The 19,762-nt window shown below is 44.1% G+C and overlaps 1 protein-coding gene and 1 long non-coding RNA gene across 3 annotated transcripts in view; one reads left to right on the top strand and one right to left on the bottom strand.

Annotated features, from left to right (window-relative positions):
* Positions 1 to 17,120, bottom strand: part of SMARCA2 (SWI/SNF related, matrix associated, actin dependent regulator of chromatin, subfamily a, member 2) — a 116,502-nt gene extending 99,382 nt beyond the window's left edge. Inside the window, exons 1-2 of the mRNA XM_036402793.2 lie at positions 16,990 to 17,120; positions 3,752 to 4,012 (exon numbers count right to left, since the gene is read on the bottom strand). Of these exons, the coding sequence (XP_036258686.1) occupies positions 3,752 to 3,976 (225 nt within the window). The 5' untranslated portion in view covers positions 3,977 to 4,012; positions 16,990 to 17,120. The remainder of the gene's footprint in view (positions 1 to 3,751; positions 4,013 to 16,989) is intronic.
* Positions 17,121 to 17,412: 292 nt separating this feature from the next.
* Positions 17,413 to 19,762, top strand: part of LOC118699608 (uncharacterized) — a 116,381-nt gene continuing 114,031 nt past the window's right edge. Inside the window, exon 1 of one of the 2 annotated variants that reach the window (XR_008508953.1) lies at positions 17,413 to 17,633. This is a non-coding gene — a long non-coding RNA (uncharacterized LOC118699608). Of the gene's footprint in view, positions 17,638 to 19,762 lie in introns of both variants that reach the window. The other variant, XR_008508954.1, reaches the window with a different exon arrangement.

Raw genomic sequence — 19,762 nt, 5'->3', positions numbered from 1 at the left:
TTCCAGTGAAGGGACATCAACAGCTACTGCAGGCAACCTGTTCTAATGCCTCACTATGTTCACAAGAAGGAATTTCTTCCTAGTAGCTAATCTAAACCTCCTGTCTTTCAGTTGGAAACCATTCCCTCTTTCACCTGTCCTTGTAAAAAGTCTTTCTACATCTTTCTTGCAGGCTCCCTTCAGGTACTGGAAGGCTGCAATGAGGTCATTTCAAAGCCTTCTCTTCTCTAGGCTGAACAAACACAATCCTCTCAGCCTTTCCTAACAGAAGAGGCGCTCCATCCCTCTATCAGCTTAGTGGCCTCCTCTGGACTCACTCCAACAGGTCCATGTCATTCCTGTGCTGGGACCCCAGAGCTGATGCAGCACTGCTGGCCTCGCTGCTTTGGATGCAGCCCAAGACACATGTGGCTTTCTGGTCCAGCCTCTCATCTACCAGCACCCTCCAGCCCTTCTCAGCAGGGTTGCTCTCCATCTTTTCATCCTCAGCCTTGGCTGATATGAGGAGCTGCCCCAACCCAGGTGCAGCACCTTGCAGCACCTTGTTAAAACACTTAAGATTCCCATGGACCCACTTCTCAAGCTTGTCCAGGTCTCTCTACATGGCATCCCATCCTTCATACAGTGTCTGCACCACTCAGGTTGGTATCATCTGCAAACCTGCTCAGTCCCCTTGCCTATGTCATTAATGAAGACATTAAGTAACACTGGTCCCAATACAGACCCCTGAGGACACCACTTGGCACTGGTGTCCATCAGGACTCTGGGCCACTGACCACTACCCTCCAGGTGTGACTGTCCAACCACTTTCTTATCCAACAGTCCACTCATCAAAACCATCTCTCTCCAATCTAGAAAGGAATGTTGCGGGGGACTGTCAAAGGCTTTATCAATTCAGACTAAAACCAGGTAACCTCGCTCTTCCCCAGAGGAGCTTCTATGTGGATGCAGAAGAAAAGTAAGACTAGGGCAAGGAAGGTAGCAATGCTTTCTTTTAATATCCTTCAGTTTAACATCCTTCCAAGTATTACTTCCACCAGTTTCTCTGAGGCTGTTACAGTTTGTCCATTTAGCAGTATCCCAGACAGACTTCTTGAGTATTCCTTCTTAAACACAGTTGTGATGCATCCAAGATACACTTTAGTAAAATCTGGACCTGTATTTTGCTGGAAATTTGGTTGACAGTCCTTAAGAAACCAGCAAGAAATGCAGTTAATTTATTGCTTCTGTGAAAACTGTGTTATGTGAACTAATAGTAAATTTTCCCGTGGAAAGGTCTTCTGGTTACTAAGTGAATATACAATCTTTAATTTTCATAACAACAGTTCTTAAGTAAACATGCTTTAGGAATTATTATTTATTATTATAAATTTGTTTCAATCAGTTTTAGGTATTGCTTGATCTTTTGGATTTTTTTAAAGCTTTTTGCATGATATTATCATTTGTAAGCTAGTCAAACATGTAACACAGTTGTTTCACTTAAGCATGTGAATTTTAAAAGGAAGAGTTAAATGCCAGTGCATACATGAGTATCCCACAGAGCAACTGCGAAACTGGGACACTTCTGGTGCAATCCCCCATTTTTACTGCATTTCATTAAAAAACAGTGTTATGATATATCATGGCTTGCAAGTCAGCATATTTTATTTAAGCAAAAAGAAAATGTTTATTTGGTCCAGCTACAGGTGGCTGACCAGTTTTTTAATTTCATGAACAGCACTCCAGTAAGATTTGCAAAATAATCTAGAGGCACCCTTCAACAGCATTTCTTATATCCTTCCAACAGTTATCCCAATACGCTATTTCTGGAGTTGCACAGAAAAACAGACCTAAAACCTCATATAGACTGAAAATTAAGTAAGATTTTATTTCATTTTTTATTTTTTTCACCTGTATCAAGTCAACAGACCCATTTTCCAGGTTAATCACACACGTGTGAAGGCATACTGGAACCTCAGAAGTAGAAATGTAAAAGACAACAGCAAGCTTGCTGCTAGTAAAAAATAAAGACTTGTGAAATTACAGTCTTTATTCCATTATCAGAACCAAGGTATAGAAAAGGTAATTTACTGTAACTATACTGAATGATCATCTTTGAATAGGCTATCCAGACTCTTTGTGGCACATTTTACAAAATATTTCAATGCCACCTCAATGGGAGACTTTCTGCTCTGGCTCACAGAATCTTATGAGATGCTCTCTGAAGTCCCTGAAGAAATGTTGTGGGATGACATTTGTTGGTTTGTTTCTAACTATACCATAGGATTGACTGCCTGATATAACAGTATAACAGGATATATCAATTACAAACAATGTGTGAAGTATTCAGCTGATCTATGAAAAATTCCTGGGGCCACCTTCTTCTACAGGTACAAGAAAAATTGAAAGGAATGAAGTGAGAACCCTGGCTATGAAGTCTAGTGACAGAGTTCTGAAAAGCTGGGCTGTAACTGACTCAACAAACAAAAAAATGCCAACTGCAAATGTCTAATCTGGCTAACAGCTAAATCAGACACGTCAAGATTCAAACGCAAATGTTATAGTTACTGCACATACTGACCTCTCAGAGATTACAGCAGGTCAGTGCAAATGGAAAGCTGGATCACAGCCTCCTTCACGTCATCTAGTCTTTCTGTTATTACAATATTTTTAGTTCTTCATGTAAAATAAGGTGATGTCATGTCCCTACTGATTGGATATTCTTTTAATGAATGAAACTGATCCATATGTGAGAGTGTCAAAATGAAGATGTAATTTCAAGAGGAAAATGAAAACATGTTTCTATCACTTTAAAACAGTTTTTTATTGTAATTTTTTCTCTATTGTGCATATAACAATTCCTGGTGGAATCAACAATAGCTGTCAAAATGTTTTCAATATCTTGGCTCTGTAAGCTGCTACTACGTATTTCTGAGTAGAACATCACTGCAATCAAAATTATTCTGGGTTCTGAATCTCTGGTACACAACCAAACAAAAATGACAATACATAAAGAAAATGTACTCACAAAGGAATTTCCACACAGGCAAGTATTTCCTCAAAGCAAAAAACATTAATGATAGTCTAAGCACAGAGTCTAAGCACACATAGTCTAATTTTAAGTGTATAACAATAACCACAGAAGTACGATTATTGACATGTTCTACATGATAGATCATCATGATATGTCATATGTTTTATATTCCTTTGCAAGATGGAGTCCTTATAAAATAACTTGAAAGCCTTGTTTTTTAACCACATTTTCAATATGAAAGAGTAAACAAATTTGTAATAGAAATTCTTTAAAGTGGGTTAAGTTTGTTTTTGGGGTTTTTTTTTTTGTTTTCTTTTTTTTAAGGAAAAGAACAATAATTTCATTCAAAATTAAAAACCACGTCAGAAAAAAACACATGCTACATCCACATAGACAAGAAGAAAGAGAAAAAAGTGCTTAGAATGGTGTGCCCTAAAGTTTTAACACTATCATTCATTTTTTTCTCCCTAGTAACATCTATCTTACTGAAAAGTACAATTTACAAATTAACATTTCCAAACTACTAACTATACTCCAAAGTAGTACCAGGAACAAGGAAGCAGTGTTTAATCTGATACAATAATAATCTTCAGTAAGAAAGAAAGAAGTAAGAGCATAGCTGAAGTTCTGGAGGTGATTTATAGAAGCACTTAAGCAGGTCTAAATGTGCAGTTTAAGTAACTCTTTTCATCAGTGGAGAAAATAGGGAAAAAAGGTTCACTTGTAATAAACTATTACCTTATGCATTTGATGCATGCCTTCCTGTGGATAATCTGTAGGCCCCATTGTTGGCATTGGATGTGGGACACTGGGCGGACCAGGACTTGGCCCCATCATGCTGTGAACGGAGCCAGGAGACGGCCCTGGTCCTGGGCTAGGTCCCAGAATCGGTCCAGGTGAAGGTCCTGGTCCAGGGGAAGGACCAGGATGAGGCATGGCGCCAGGGTCTGTAGGCGTGGACATCTATTTTCTGTCTCCTTTTCAATTAGCAGAATAGCTCTAATAACAAAAACAAAACAAAACAAAAACAAAACCACAATTTCTATGTGACATTAGGGGTATGGCAAAAAATTTAATAAAATCAGTTGTTACACACACACACACGCATACACATACACACAAATACACATGCAACCTGTCACCAGCAGAAAATGCTTACACAGTCCTTAATGTCGCCCATTAGCTTGACCATCCTTCTAAAAGCCCACTATAAACATAAGGATCTTGATAATTTCTTCAATTTCTGGACATTTGTGTGGTACCCACAGAACAAAGCAGCTGGTGTGCTATGCGAAACATCTATCAGAAATACAGCTGAACTGACTTGCTATCACCAGATGTGCCATGTGGGCCAAGCACAGCACAGTAATTACTAAAAGCAGGAAAGAGCAGGACATCTCTGTAACCTATATGTTAAAAAATCTTTCCCTTAACAGCTGTGACTAGCCTGAAATTTGTACTTGTAAAATTCATGGTAGTAGAGTGAAAACATTAAAAGGATTATTAAGACTATTTTCAGAACTTTTTTTTTCACTTGCCCGAGAGCGCTGAGACATACATGGGCTCCACCAGCCTGCCCTGGAGTGGCTGAGTGGGCAGAGCCAGTAGTGACAGCGATGGGTCGGAACACGGCATCACTGCCCCCAACCACCCCCTGCCGAGGCAAACAGCTCCACTGTGGAGCCATGGACAGCAGTGAGCAGGGCTGGAGCCAGGGGAACCAGAGGGGAGCACTGACACCCACCTGGGACTGGCAGCTTGCCCTAGAGCAGCTGACCGGGCATGAGTGCAGCCAGAAAGGACGGCAGCTGCTCCAGCTCTCTCAAATGGTGAGAGTGAATGTGACCAGGGCACACTGGTTGCACTCCCATATGACCACTTGGGAGCAGCCAACAAGAGGCAATGAACAGACCCAGTAGTTGGAGAAGAAGGGCATTCTCTTATTAGTGAATGCTCCCTCAGGTGTGGTTTTCTGACATGCCACAGAGCTCATGCCCCCTGAACTCACTGCACCAGCCACATCAGAAGCTTTCAGCCAGCTAGACTACCCATTGGCAGATGAAGCTCTTCAGGACTCAGGCTGCCAGGAGTGCCTGATGCCTCTCCATAAGGCTGGGGCTGACCATCACTCCTGTCACAGAAGGTGTATTATTGTAAGTGAGCTGTTGCCAGGTTAAGGAGCCACGGGTGAAGTGAACAGCCTGTGCAGTACTTGTGAGAATGAGTGAGAGTTTGACAGGCTATTCTCAAACTCCACTGAAGAGAAGATGCAGGCAGACTCAGAACCCTACCAAGCAGGAAGGCAGAGGTCTCTTGAGCACAAACACTGGAAGCTGGCCATTGGCCACACTAACCAGAACACCCTTCCTCCTGAAAACTTGAAGACAACAAATAGAACTTGTACCATTTACAAGAAGTATGATGCTCTGTAATGGGCCGGACAGTCAACTGATGAGGTAGACAAAGGTCTTTCTGGGATGGGGGAACTATCTGGAGTAAGACAGCCTGCCACCCTCATGACGACTGCCCCTGTTAATTAAAAGGAAAGGGTAGTTGATACAGGTGACTCCCTTCTTAAGGGAAGTCTGCTGTGCAGACAAGACCTGCTATGCAGACCACACCCAAGTCACAGAGAAGTCTGCTGCTTCCCAGGGCATGTGGTTCCAGAATCGGATGTCATCAGCATAATCTGCTTTTTTTTTTTTTTTTTACAACAGCGTACTGATACCTGAAGGTATGTACCTTTTGCGGAGTGGAAAAAGGGTTCTACCACAAGAGCTAGCAGGGCTCATTGACAGAGCTTTGAATTAGATTGGAAGGCAGGAAGGGATAAAACCAGGCTTCTCAGTAATAAGCAATGGGATGGCACACCAGAACCTGAGGAAGTGAGATCACTCTATCTGCTCCATGGGATGTAGGCTACAACGAACCACAAGCATGAGAAAGGAGCAAGGGGAAGCTTTGGCCCAGTGCCAGAAATATGAAATCACTGACATAAAAAAACTCAGTGGAATGAGTCCTGTGACTGGCATGCCATGCTGGATGCTTACAGGCTCTTCATGAGGACAGGCAGGGCAGGTAAATTAGGGGTATAGCATTGTTTATAACAGAGGGACAAGAATGTATGGAGCTTACAACTGGCAACAGCAAGATTGAGACACTCTGGGTTAAGATTAAGATATAAACAAATAAAGAAGATGTGATCATGGGAGGCTGCTATAGATCATACAAGCACAACAATGAGATCAATTCCTCAAGTGACCAAGGGAAACCCTAAAACTTTTCCTTATGGCATAATTCAACCTGCCAGATGTTAATCAGGGAGACCACACAGCTGGCACAATCAAGTCCAGGAGATTCTTAAAACATCTGGATGCTACTTCATGGTTCAAGTCCTAAGAGAGCTGTCTAGCAAAGATGCTGTCCTTGATTTTATGCTTGTTAACAGGGAGGGTCTCATGAGTGACATGGTGATTGGCGCCCATTCTTGGCCTCAGTGCCCACAAAATAATCAAGCTCAAAAGCTGCTGACAGAAGGAAAAGCACCAGCAAAACCTCAACTCTGGACATGAGGAGAGCAGACTTCAGGCTGCTCAGGGGATCAGTCAGTGAGGTATCCTGGAAAAATGCTCTGTGGGTGCTAGGGTCTGTCAGTGCTGGTCATGTTTTAACCACCATCTTCTAAGGGCATAGGAAGAGGCAATTCCCAAATGCCAGAAGTCAAGCAGGGGAGGCAGAAGATGGCTTGGCTGAGCAGGAATCTTCTTTGGGAGGTAGAGGCAAGAAAAGAGGGTGTAGGCTCAGCAGAAGTAATGTCAGGTGATGTGGGAGAATCACAGAGATGCTGCTCACCACTGCAGGGAGAAAATTTGTCATGCTGAAGCTCAATTGGGGATGAAGCTGGCCACGACTGAGGGCGACAATAAAAAGAGGGGTTTTAAACGCATTAATAGCAGAAGACAGTGGAGCAATAACATTCCTCTTAGAGGATGAGAACAGTCATCTCACAAACAAGGACATGGACATGGCAGAGATGTTTAATGCTTCCTTTACCTCTGTCCTCAATGCCAATGATGGATTAATGGGTCCCAGGGCCCTGAGTTGGAGGACAGTGGCTGTGAGAATGATCAACTCCCAGTTCCTTGTAAATCTAGAAGGCCCAATGAAATTCATCTGAGAAGACTCAAAAGAGCTGGCTGATTTCATTGTGATGTCTCTTACCTTTTTGGACAGTCTTGGGAATCCAGATAGGTCCCAGGTGACTGGAACCTGGCTGATGTCCCAGTTTTCCAGAAGAGCAAGAAGGATGAGCCTGGAAACTCCAGGCCTGGCAGTCTCACTTCAGTGACTGGCAAAATTATGGAGAATACTATTCTGGGAGGTACTGAAAAGCACCTGAAGGACAATGCAGTCATCGGTCACAGCCAACATAGGTTCATGATGGGAAAGTCCTTCTTGTCAGAATTAACCTAATTTTATGACAGACGAACCCACTTACTTGATCAAGGGAAGCCAGTTGATGCAATCCTTTTGGATTTCAGTGAAGGTTTCAATACTGCCTCTCACAGGATCCTTCTGGACAAAATGTCCAGCACACAGCTGGGTAAACACATCAAGTACTGGGTGAGCAAGTGGCTGATGGGTCAGGCACAAGGGGTTACAGTGAATGGGGTGGCATCAGGCTGGTGACCTGTCACTGGTGGGGTTCCGCAGGGCTCCTCCTTAGGCCCCGTGCTCTTAAACACAGTATCACAGAATGGTTTGGGTTGGAAGGGACTTTTAAGATCATCTAGTTCCAATCTCCCTGCCATGTGCAAGTACCCCTTCCACTGGATCAGGTTGTTCAGAGCCCAGTTCAACCTGGCCTTGAACACTTGCAGAGATAGAGATCTTCAACTTCTCTGGTCAACCAGTGCCAGTGCTTCACCACCCCCACTATAAAGAATTTCTTCCTAACAGCTAATCTAAACATACCTTCTTTAAGTTTAAAACCACTGCTCCTTGTCCCGCCACTGTGTGCCCATACAAAAAGTCCCTCTCCCTCATTTTTATAAGGCCCCTTCAGATAGTCAAAGGCCACAATGGGGTCTCCCTGCTCTCTCTGCCTTCTTCACAGGAGAGGTGCTCTGTGTAAGCTTCTTCAAGGCCATCTTCTGGACCCACTCCAACAGGTCCATGTCTTTCTTACACTTCCCGACACCTGGACACAGAACTCCAGGTAGGGTCCCATGAAGGAAGAGTAGAGGGGGAGAACCACCTCCCTCACTCTGTGAGCCACATTTTTTTGCTGCAACGCGGGATGCAGTTGGCTTTCTGGGCTGGAATTGCACATTGCTGGCTTACATTCGCTAAAGACTTTGAAGAACGACTTGAAGGGATACTACTTTTGCAGATGATACAAAAGCGGGAGGAGCTGTTGACTCCCTCAAAGGCAAAGAGACCCTACAGAGAAACTTAGAAAAATAGGAAGACTCGGCCATCATCAAAGGTACGAAGTTTAACAAAGCCAAATGCCAAATCCTGTGCCTGAGATGCAGCAACCCTTGATGTAAAGACTGGGGAATCAGATGCTGGAAAGCAGTGCCATGGCAAGGGACCTGGAGCTCCTGGTCAACAGAAGGCTGAATATGAATCAGCAGTGCCCTGGCAGCCATGAGAGCCAAGCATGTCCTGGGGGGCATCAGGGACAGCATGGCCAGCCAGGCAAAGGAGGGGATTGTCCTGCTGTGCTCTGCACTGGGGCAGCCTCACCTTGAGTGCTGGGGGCAGCTCTGGGTGCCATAATAAGAGAGATATAAAGCTAATGAAGAGGGTCCAAAGGAAGGCCATGAGGATGGTGGAAGGCCCAAACCTCAAGTACCAAGGAGCAGCTGATGTAATTTGGCTTGTTCAGCCTGAAGAAGACAAGACTGAGGGAAGACCTCACTGCAGTCTACAACTTCCTTATGAGGTAAAGAGGAGGGACAGACAATGTCACTGCATCTCTTCTATGTGGTGACCAATGACTGGACCTAAAAGAAGGAGTTTTACATTGGGTATCCGGAAAAGACTCTTCACCCAGAGGTTTTTTGGGCACTGGAATGGGCACCTCAGGGAAGCAGTCATGCCACCAAGCCTGACAGAGGTCTCTGGCACCTGGTGCTGTTCTTGTGGTGTCCTGTGGAGTGGCAGGAGTTGGACTCAATGATCCTTTTGGGTTTTTCCAGCTCAGGATATTCTGTGATTCTATGACCTGATACCTTGGGATCCTGTTTCCTTGCAAGGTAAAACACATAGATGCTTATGAAGCTTCTCAGTTCAAAACTCTACAGTCACTAATTAGTCCTCTACAACTCCACAACATGACCACAAAAGGAATCAACTTATCAAATGTTCACAACTGCGAACACCATACCATCCTCTAAGAGGCCTATGTTTTGTATGAAGGACAACACACATTTCCACACAACAAATAGTTTCTACATATTTCAATCATGATATTGCAGAATCTCAGACTGACACTCTCACAGCTGAGTCATGCACTATGTGCATTATAAACGAAATTCAATCCATTTAACAAAGCAGGTAACTAGCACCACCACTACAATCCAGAAGAATGTATACAGAACCATAACACAATCAATAATAAAACTACTATCAGTATACAGTATCCCAAAATATCTTATTTCACAAAAGACATCTACCTATACCCATGCCTTAAAATGGGTATTAAAATCTTTCTCTCAATTCACCTATTCATCCTATTTCAAATTCAACTTGTAATTCTCATAAAAACTAGCTCCACTCTCAAGTCCATTAGTTACACTGTCATTTACAAATACATTAAACATATCTTGCATGCAAATTTGAAAAATTCAGAAGTCTTTCTGATAGGATACCAAACGTCCAAACTATGAAAAATAGTAACTACCAGAGGTGAATGTCTGCATCACTTGCACCAGACCAAGTCCCCTCATCACCTTTCTCTGAGTGAAGATACATCTCACATAATTGGGAATTGTCTTAAACAGATAATTTGTATGCAGACATTTTATACATCAGAGAAAAAGAAAAAAAAAAAGTAATTTATAAACCTACATCGGGGAATATAAAGTATTGGAAAACACTACTTAAATTCAAGTAATAAACTCTGTCCAAAGACAGTTATGGAATTAAAGAGACAAAGCAATTTTCTCTGGCAACAGTAGTCCACAAAATTAAAAAAAAATGCCACTGACCTCAACCAGAACACAGTATGGCCCTCCCAACAAAGTACCTCTTCACAGAAATTACCTGCTTAAAAATTTATAGTTTAACATGTTTCAAAAATAGCTTCGTTTGTATTTATTAAGCGTGAGATTGTACCCCACAGAAATTAGAGACCCTGCTCTCATCAAAATTCAGTAAAAGCTAGATATCTAATTCATTTAGGCCTTTATGAAAGTCTCATTAAAGTCAAAGCAAAAATCTACAAGAAAACAACAGGTCCAAAAGTCACTGAGTTCCATGCAGATAGTATTGGTATTATTTTGGCTAAATTCTGGTGCCTGCAATGAAAAAAGCAGTATGAAGCCAACTCCCTGCCAAAAGCCAGTGTTGACCTATTTCTTTGGACTGCTTTTTAATGAGTAGTGCCTGTTAGAATTAAAAAGCAGGGAGGAAGGAGAGGCAAAAAAAAAAAAGTGAATGTTTCCAACAAATTACAAGACTATAGTGAAATGAAAAAGAAATTAAAAATACCATCTTATTGTTCTAAATTATGAGGCTCTTGGCTCTGATTCTTGAACACATTACATGTTGTCAAATTGTTTTTCAAGTGTCCAATCTTATAGTTTCCTCAAAATGCTCACTGGAGTAGTATTATTTACATGACTTCAAATAGGATGGGTTTTTTTTCCTGAACCGTAATCCTTTACCACCACCTCTTAGATCTATTTACATCAACATGACCAATTTTCTTTTGTGAACCGCCCCAGATGAACTACTGGTAATTGAATCAGTTGTGGTGAATCACATGGTTCTTCCTGTGGTCTCAGAGAATTTCTCCACCTTTGCTGGACACAACCAGAGCTAAGATAGGAAAATAAAAAGGCATCTATTGTATGTCAGCGTAACTTTAGCCAGATCCAAATACAAACAGCCACAAAACCAAGAGCCGAAGATTAAGGGAGACTTAGGATCTCTGCTCAACTATTTCTAGATCAGTTTAGGACAGTGAATATCTGCACTGTGAACAATATGAAATAACAGCCTCTAAGCATAAATGCTTCTCCACTATCATTTTATATACACTTAGAAAGTTTTGTAGATGTAACTAATTCACTGTACAATATAGTCTTCATCAGTTCAACATTTCTATTTTACACACATTTTGGTATAAACCTGCTACAAACCCACAGGTAACAAGGGCAGGGATTTTTTCACATGAGGAAGTATTAGCAGATCCCAAACAAAAACACAGCAGGTAAAAAACCATTTGCATTACTTTGGAATTCAAGACCAGCTGTACACCCCAAAAGATCCAGGGATTACAGACTGCTTTGACAGGGCACACACCAAGTCTAAGAACAGATGGAGCAGTTAAGTATTTATAACTCTTCTAGCTAGTTCCCTTCACCATCCAATGTAACTTCTGCCTTTCCTCTCAACCTAAATTGAACCTCAGCCAGGATGTTTTGGCCACATCTCCTGCCTTGGATATGCAGTGGAAAGTAATGAAACTATACCACTTAGAGCTTATGAAATATGGACCCACACAATAGCCACACAGACACTGCAAAGCGTAACTTTGTCTTCACAAGAGAAATAGTTACAATCTACTTCTCCCCACACATTTCCAACTGCAGTTCATGATTCACAACTGGCTTTGAAAAGATAAACTGTAGATTTGTGATACACTATAGGCTACAGGAGTTATCTTTATTATACTACCATAGAAAACATGGAATTATCCTGTCAGTGATTTGTATTACTTGCATAATCTGCTAACTATAATCAAATTAATATGCTCAAAGTAGAAGAGCTGATTAGTAATCATAGCTCATCATCACTAAATAACTTATCACACTTAGAAGCAAATCAGTGTTTTGTATTGTACAACTTCACAGGACACTGCATTACCTTTTATCATGATTTAATTACTGCCATTTCATTAAATGACAATTCAATCAATAAACAGGTTTACATGAAACAACAAAAATCAGAAGACTCAAATCTTCAACTAACATATACCAGAGTTATTAGTTCACATAAGAAAAGCCAAACACACTAACATGTGCCTTTGCATGCTCATTTATGTCATGTCAGTGTAACTTGAAAACCTTCTGCAAGGGCATCTGTAGTTTAAAATACTAACCACAGAACCAGAAATGCTGAACCTTAATTACTTATCCAGAGACCTAGGCCAGAAGAAAAAAACCTCTGCAACACTCCTTTAGCTGCATGTCTAGCTCTCTGCCAGAAACTGCAGAGAGCATCCCCATACAGTTCAGTAAACAGGTGGAATGCTTACGCCAGAAACTTTATTGTGGAGTCATGTAGTATGATACAGTTTACTTTAGGATGATAGTCAGTACTCCTTACCTTGAAATATTCTTGTAGAAATGCTTACTCCTACTGTATAGATATTTCAGCTTTACACAAAGTTCAACTTTTCTCAGCTGCTCTAGCTTATAGCCTACCCTCTCAGGAAAAACTGACATCAGCAGCAAAAAATGACTTGTTAACAGCTGGGCGCTGAAAGTACTCTAGACTGTCAAAAGGCATAATCACAAATCAGAGTGCACACAAGTTAGGCTAAGCTACGCTGCCAGACTTTACTGTGAAGACACAACAGCACAGACATATGATCCCTTCTGATAGCTTTGCTGCAGAAGACAGTAGCCTTCAGGAAAAGAAGATAGCAGATAGCTACAGTCAAAAGTTTAATTGTCATCAGACAATGTCCAAGATCAATCCCACATTTGCTACATATGTAGATTCCGCTGTAAATTTAAAGCACAGAAAACTGATACAGGACACTACTGAATGGTCATGGATTAAGCTTTCGTACTGTGAGCTTTACTACAGGTATTAACCACAGCTATTGAATGCAGTCTTTTCATTTGTTTCTAAATAAAAAACCGTAAGAGATGCAGGCAAAAGGAAAGAAATGCACCATATTACCAACAGGCCTTGGCTTTACTTAAGCAGGGAAGAAGAGGAGGAAGAAGGGAGAGAATTGTTTGTTACAAGTTACTTGTATTTAAAACATATATTTACTGTAAAAACCAACTTATCAATTTAACATTTTCTCCAATGTCCCACCTCTAAATGATCCACCTAGGTGTTCAAACTCTGAAGTGACAAATAGAAAATATTCTCTGCCAACTGGACACAAACAGGAAAATGTTAATGCCTAATAAGTAATGACTTTATACAGGTGTCACAAACAAAGAAAACAATTTTCAGCATTAGTCTTCTCATTCTACTGTATTTACAAACTATCAAAGCTGTGTTTAAGAAAGCTTTACTTCCTTCCCTTATTCATCCTTCTCTTATTTTATCTTGGAAATAAGACATGAGCTTTTCTCTAATGCCAATTTTATGACAAATAATCTTTATGCCATAATGTTGTGTTTACTATTCCAGTAGAGAATCAAAAAAAAACCCAACCTACTCTGATAAAGTCCAAAAGTGATGGAGGTCCAGGAAACACCTACTACACACAGAGAATACTGACACAAGCAGGAAACACACAGAAATGCAACAGACATTTTGAGGAGTAATTTGCAAAAATATTCTAAATCACACAAAGTATGAGGAGTTTCCTTCTGAAAAGGATCACTTGTAGTTCACAGCAATATTACTCATCAGGACAACAAAAAACCAGAGGTAAAGTATAGACATTTTTTAAGTTGCTACTGTGCATATTTTGACCTTAACTTCAAAAGTCCAACAAAACCTAAGAAATATATATATATATGGAGATAGTAATTTCAAACACACCTTTGACAAGAATATATGTAATATGGGTATGCGAACTGAAGGAATTTTTCTCCTGCCAATTTTCAAGCCTCAGGTGCTGGTGAAAGCACTTCTTAAACTTGACAAGAAATGTTCATAGACTACTTCAGAAATAAACAAAAGATTTAAGACTGCTATGAACACAGCCCTTTGGCACATGTTCCATGCAACACCACAGAAATACCAGTCTTAAAGCTGAGAAATAACTCATGAGAGAAATAATGTTTTTAATGAAGATTTACTCTCACCTCTGGTAAGTCCACATATGCTGTATGATCCACTCTAAATTTTAAAAGCTCCCTATACAAAAAGTCTTTTTGCTTTCTATTACTGATATATATATAACAACCTGCCTTGAGGCAAGCCTATCCTTCAGAAACACTACTTTTTTTTTCCTTAGACTCACAAAAGGACAAAAGAAACAAAGTCAGAGACAGTAATAGGGCAATTAGGTTCGGAAAGAGAAAGTGTGCCTGTATTTGCACAACAATAGTAACTTGCACAGAGGAGACTGCCCCACCCCGAACAAGTAACTGGTACACTACCAAAGGAATTAAATTCTGGTACAATGTTTATCGTTTGGGTCTTAGGGTCTGTGGTTAAAACCACTTAACACTTCAGAAAGTTAAAGCAATACAAGAGAGAATGCAAACGGAACAATGCCGTGTCATAGACCCCAGATCAATTCTTCAACGAAAGCATGCTGAACACTTTCAGCGAAAAAAAAACCCGACCAAACAAAAAACCGAAAAACCAACAACTTTTTTTCTTCAATTCTTCAGCTAGTTATTTACTTGCATATTCATATTCACATAAATATTCATAAAAATACATCCTAAAAAGAACACCGTTAGCCTTACGTTCGGTAAGTCCGAATATCAAACATATGAACCAGATATCAAGAAAAAACAAATTCGGTACGATGCACGTAATCTGCAGACACTCTTACACTCCCTCTACTTGACCATAACGCACGCTCAGGGAAAAAAACAAAACAAAAAAACGACCCGAGTCGCTCGTTAAACTGTAACTTCAGATCGAGTTAGAAGAGCTGCAACTTTTGCAGCCGTGCGCAGTTTGTAGCTCCACCATTATAAATTTAAGAGGGGAGGAGACAACGTAAGAAACTCCATTTCTGCACCGTGAACACAAGGAAGAGCCGCGGCGGAGGACCCGCGACCCGGGAGCTCCGGGGGGCGGCAGGACAAGGCGGCCGCTCCCTCCCTCCCTGAGCGGCAGCACCGCTGCTCTGCCCTCGGGTGCTCGGGCCCTGCAGGACGGGCGGGCGCAGGCCTCGGCGCCGGGCCGCCCGCCGCCTCCCCCGCGAAGGCGCTGGGGCGGGCGCGCACAACCAGGGCCCTGTTTTCCCCCCTCCGACCTTTATGGAAAGTTTTCTCCCCGGCCGACAGGCTGTAAAACGTCCCTGCCTGGAAATGCGGCGCCGCTGCTGCCTGCCCCCGCCCCTCCACGAAGCAGCGGGTGCGCTGCTGACGGCGCTGCCCGCGCAAGGGCCCGTACCTCGGCCGCAGGCGGGCGGGCGGCCGGGTGAGCAGCCGGGTCATGCCTCAGGGCTGGGCTGGGCCCGTCTCCCCGCCTCTCCTCCTCTCCGCCACCATGTCACGCCGACCAAACATGTCTGTGCGCCTGTGTGTGGCGGCGGTGACTTCCTGATCCGCCGCCGCTTGCACAGGCGGAGGGACGAGAAAGGCCACCCACCCTCCTATCCTCTCCCCGCCGCCGCCGCCGCTGCCTCCCAACTCTGCCCCGCAGCGGCCCGGGGACGGGCTCCGCTGCCCTCCGGCCCCGCCCGGCAGCTGGCTGCAGCAGCGCTCTGCCGCCCACCCCCGCCTCCGGCTGGGCACAGAACTTTTCCAGGTGCCAAACACCGCCGTCCCCTCTCCCGACATAGGGGCAGGGGAGCCGCAGCTACCTGAGCATCCACGCGCGTTTGCATCCTCGCTCCCGCCCGGCCGGGTTAAAAAAAATAAATTTCCGCGCACACCGGAAATAAAACGCTTTTTTGCTTGGCAGGCGATTCCAAAATTGTAAGCGCATGTTTTGTGCTACTCTGCTTGGAGATGGGGAGGAGGAGGGGGGCGAATTTCTGCAGGGAAAACGGGAGGGGTACGACGACATGCAAGCTATTTTGGGAAGTAAACCGCGACACCTTTACAGTAGGAGTGACTGCACAGTTAAAAACAAGAGACCGAAAAGCAACAGGAGCTGCAGCCCTGTTGGGCTAAAGTCCCAGCCCCCGCTTCTTCCACCTCCCCGGTGTGTGCAATGTTTGTGACAGGCAGGCAGCGATGATCCGGATCATGGCCTCCCTGGCTCTGCCGGGGAATGCCGCTACTCTCCTCGCAGGCGAGACCGCTCCCCCACGCACCATGTTCCTCCCTCCTCATGCCTCCCCACTTCCCCTCGCTCGGCTGGGTCTGCGCCAGCGTGTGCCACGGCAAAGAAACAGCCCCACCGCACCGCGCTCTGCTGCCTCTGGACACCCTGAACTTCACCCTGCGACCCCCGGCAGCTGCAGCGGAGCCTCCCCCGGCCCGTCCGTCTGGGCTGTCGCTCCCCAAGGATCTATTTCTCCCGTGGCCGCTTTGCCCGCAGCCCGTGACACGCTCGCTGGGCGGCAAGACCGAGAGTGCCGCTGACTCACGAGTCAGCCACCGGCGACTCCGTGGGGGTTCTGTCGCTCCCGCTCCGGCGATCCGCATCGTGATTATTCCAGAATAATACCGGATCAAAACTTTCTTCTCTCCACCCACTGGGGGATATAAATATTCGGGAGGGCCGGGCGCCGGGGAAGGTGGGGAGAGGAAGCAGGTGGCACGGCGGCGGCTGGGACCGGCGGGGCCGTGCCCGGGGAAGAGGAGCAATGGGGAGAGGGAAGGTGGGTACGGTGCGAGCCGGCACAGCCAGTGACAATAAAGGACAGTACCGGGCACAGGGAGCTGACGGGGTTGGACCGAGTTGCAAGTTGTATTTACCTTCCGCCCGGGCGGAGCGCCGTGCTGACTGTCGCTCCTCTCCCCCCTCAGTGAGTCACCCGAGTCCAGAACCGGAGCGAGGGACTAGATTACGAACATGACTTCATTGATGACAGCCATTCCCTCCTCTTCTTCCTAAACTCCTGCCCCTCCTCCGGCCCCCCCTTCACGGACGCCACTGCTCAGGCAGCGATGTTGCCATTGGTCCGCCGAGCAGAGAGTGCCCGCCCCCTTGCGTAGAAGAGACTGTTCTATTGGCCTGGGGAGCTGTCGCTCACGCCGGAGGCCAGGAGGGGCGGAGGTGTGCAAGCGCGCGCGGGGCGGGGTGCGCTGCGCTCCCGCGGCGCCGTGCGCACGGCGAGCGCTGCCCTCCCGCGCTTGCCGCGCAGCGGTGGCGGCTTGCGCTCCCTCCGGGTGCTGCCGCCGCGCTCCCCCGCCCCTCCCAGCTCGCCTCCGCGGCGCGGAGAGAGGGGCAGGACCTCTTTCCCCACTAAGGCGGCAGCAGGGCGCGGGCGGCACTCGCGGGAGTAGTTTGGGGAAGAGGTGAAGAAGGTGCTGGAACTGCGCTGTGACTGTGCTCCGCTGGAGGGGCGGGGAGGAGCCAGCGTGACGGGCCTGGGATCAGCTGTGTCTGGCTGTTGGGAGTGAGTGTGTGTCTGTGTGTCTGTGTGTGTGTGTCTGTGTGTGTGTGTCTGTGTGTCTGTGTCAGTGTCTGTGTGTGCGTGCCCAGGGCGGGTGTCTCCCTCCCCTTAAAGAAAAAACACGTGGTGGGGAAAACTTACACCCCGTTCCCTGTCTCCGGTAGCGGAGGGCGAGAGCAGGCTGCTGAGAGCATTCCAGCGGAACCGGCCTGTCAGGCTGGCTCTGGCTCCGGCACCGGCGCCGAGGCTGCTCGCCGCCCCTCGCGGTGCCGGGCCGGGGCGGCTGCTGAGGGATCGGCGGATAGAGCGAGCCCGGGTGAAGAACCGCAGTGGACCACTTTTTTTCTGCAGGATTGGGAGGGAAAATAGTGCAGTTCTGTTTGGTCTGTCTTGCTTGCTTCTGTTTCAGTAGGTTTTTTTAAGTTGAAGTTGGTTTGGAAGGACGCTTTCCAGTTCCGTAGCCTAGTGCCCGTTTCTTTGGGATTTTTTGTTTGTTTTGTTTTTATTCTTTGTTGTTCTTGTTGTTTGAGTTTTGGGTTTTTTTTTTTTTTTTTTTTTGCTTTGTTTTGGTTTTTTTTTTAATGCTTTAGCTGGTTTACATGGTCTGCAGCTGGGGCTGCAGAGTCCGCATGTTTTTTGTACAAGCTATACTCGCTCGTGTAACAGGCGACTAAGTACTTCATTAAAATAATGGGCCCACCTGTCTGAGGGTTTGTTGTTTTTTCTTGAACGCGGGGTGTAGAGATAAAAAAAATACAGCCAGACTACTGTACTATATGTTGCAGGTAGTTAAATTTTTTTAAGATCATGTCACATGGGTGGTATTTGCCATTCTGAAAGTAAAATTCCACTTTGTACAGTGGAGTAAGAATGTTTGTGGGAACCTAAGTAAAATTAGTAGCTACTACAGAAGCTCAGGTGTGAGGTTCCTGTGTTGTGGTCTGGTGGAGTAGTTAAAGACCTGAAGCAGTGCAGGGAGCACCAAATGTACCTTGTGGTCTTAAAGTAACAGATATTGTTTACATGGTGTTTAGCTTGGAGGTCTTTTTATTGTTCAAATCACCAATTTACAATGCTAGCAATACAATGTCAATTACTACTGTTTCTTTAGTTTTCCAGCTTAATCGGCTTCATCTTATTTTTTATGTAAATAACCAAAATGCTGAAAGATAGATGTGTAAGAATCAGTGCTAACTGGACAACACAAAGTATCAATAAAGTAAAAAGTTTAAAAGGCTGTATTTTCAGTTCACCATCATCAGTGAAAAATATTTACTTGGGAACAAAATCAAAGAAATTGATTCATTCAAATCTTAATATACAAAATAACTTAGGTCATTATGTAAATCTTTTGATCCACTTGTAATTTATAGCTTTGGTTTTAGCTTTGTCTTAAGCTGCAAACTGGTGTCTAAGAGATAAAAGAATGTAGTTAACATTCTTGGAACATTATGCTAATGGAAATGAAAGGGGTAAAGAGATGCTTTTTCATTATATTTTTTTTAATACTGAAACTTTCATTAGGCAGTCATTTGCGTTTGTGGTTTGTTTTTCCTCCTCCATTCCCCAGTGTAAATCTGAGTACTGTTTGCCTTTTCTCTCTGCAGAAGAGAAAACAAACATTAAATAATGGAGGGGAAGCTTTCTTTCAAAACAGCTCAGCTGTTTGCTGGATTCAGCAACACTCAAACCAATCTAAACCAGGTCAACCCATTCTTTTGTTAGAAAGCATACAGAGAAGAAAAAGAAATAAAAAGTTAATCTTTTAGGCAAAAGAAAAAAGGTTCACTTGACTCTGGAATAGATGCAGCTATATTTAGTTAATGATTATGTTTATTTTGGGAAGGTTGTACAAGCCAATTTCATTTTGCGAGAGCATGAACATGCCTGTTGCTGGTGTCAGTCTGAAGGCTTTTTCTTTTTTTGTTTTGATGAAGTACTATTGAATCTCATTGTAACCTATCCGGAGGGCATGGGAAACATGAGAGTTTTTTTGTCAAGGGAGGCATGTTCACCTGATAGGAAAATCTTAATTGGGTCAGTAAGGCTTCCCTATATGAGATTTAAGTAGCTTAAGCTTTATGCATAATGAATATGTAAACATGATGAATAGTCATATGCTATAGGATAAA

The sequence above is a fragment of the Molothrus ater genome, chromosome Z (genome assembly GCF_012460135.2).
Source record: "Molothrus ater isolate BHLD 08-10-18 breed brown headed cowbird chromosome Z, BPBGC_Mater_1.1, whole genome shotgun sequence".
Classification (NCBI taxonomy): Eukaryota; Metazoa; Chordata; class Aves; order Passeriformes; family Icteridae; genus Molothrus; species Molothrus ater.
The sequence above is the reverse complement of the archived record's forward strand: the minus strand, read 5'-3'. Positions and strand labels throughout refer to the sequence as shown.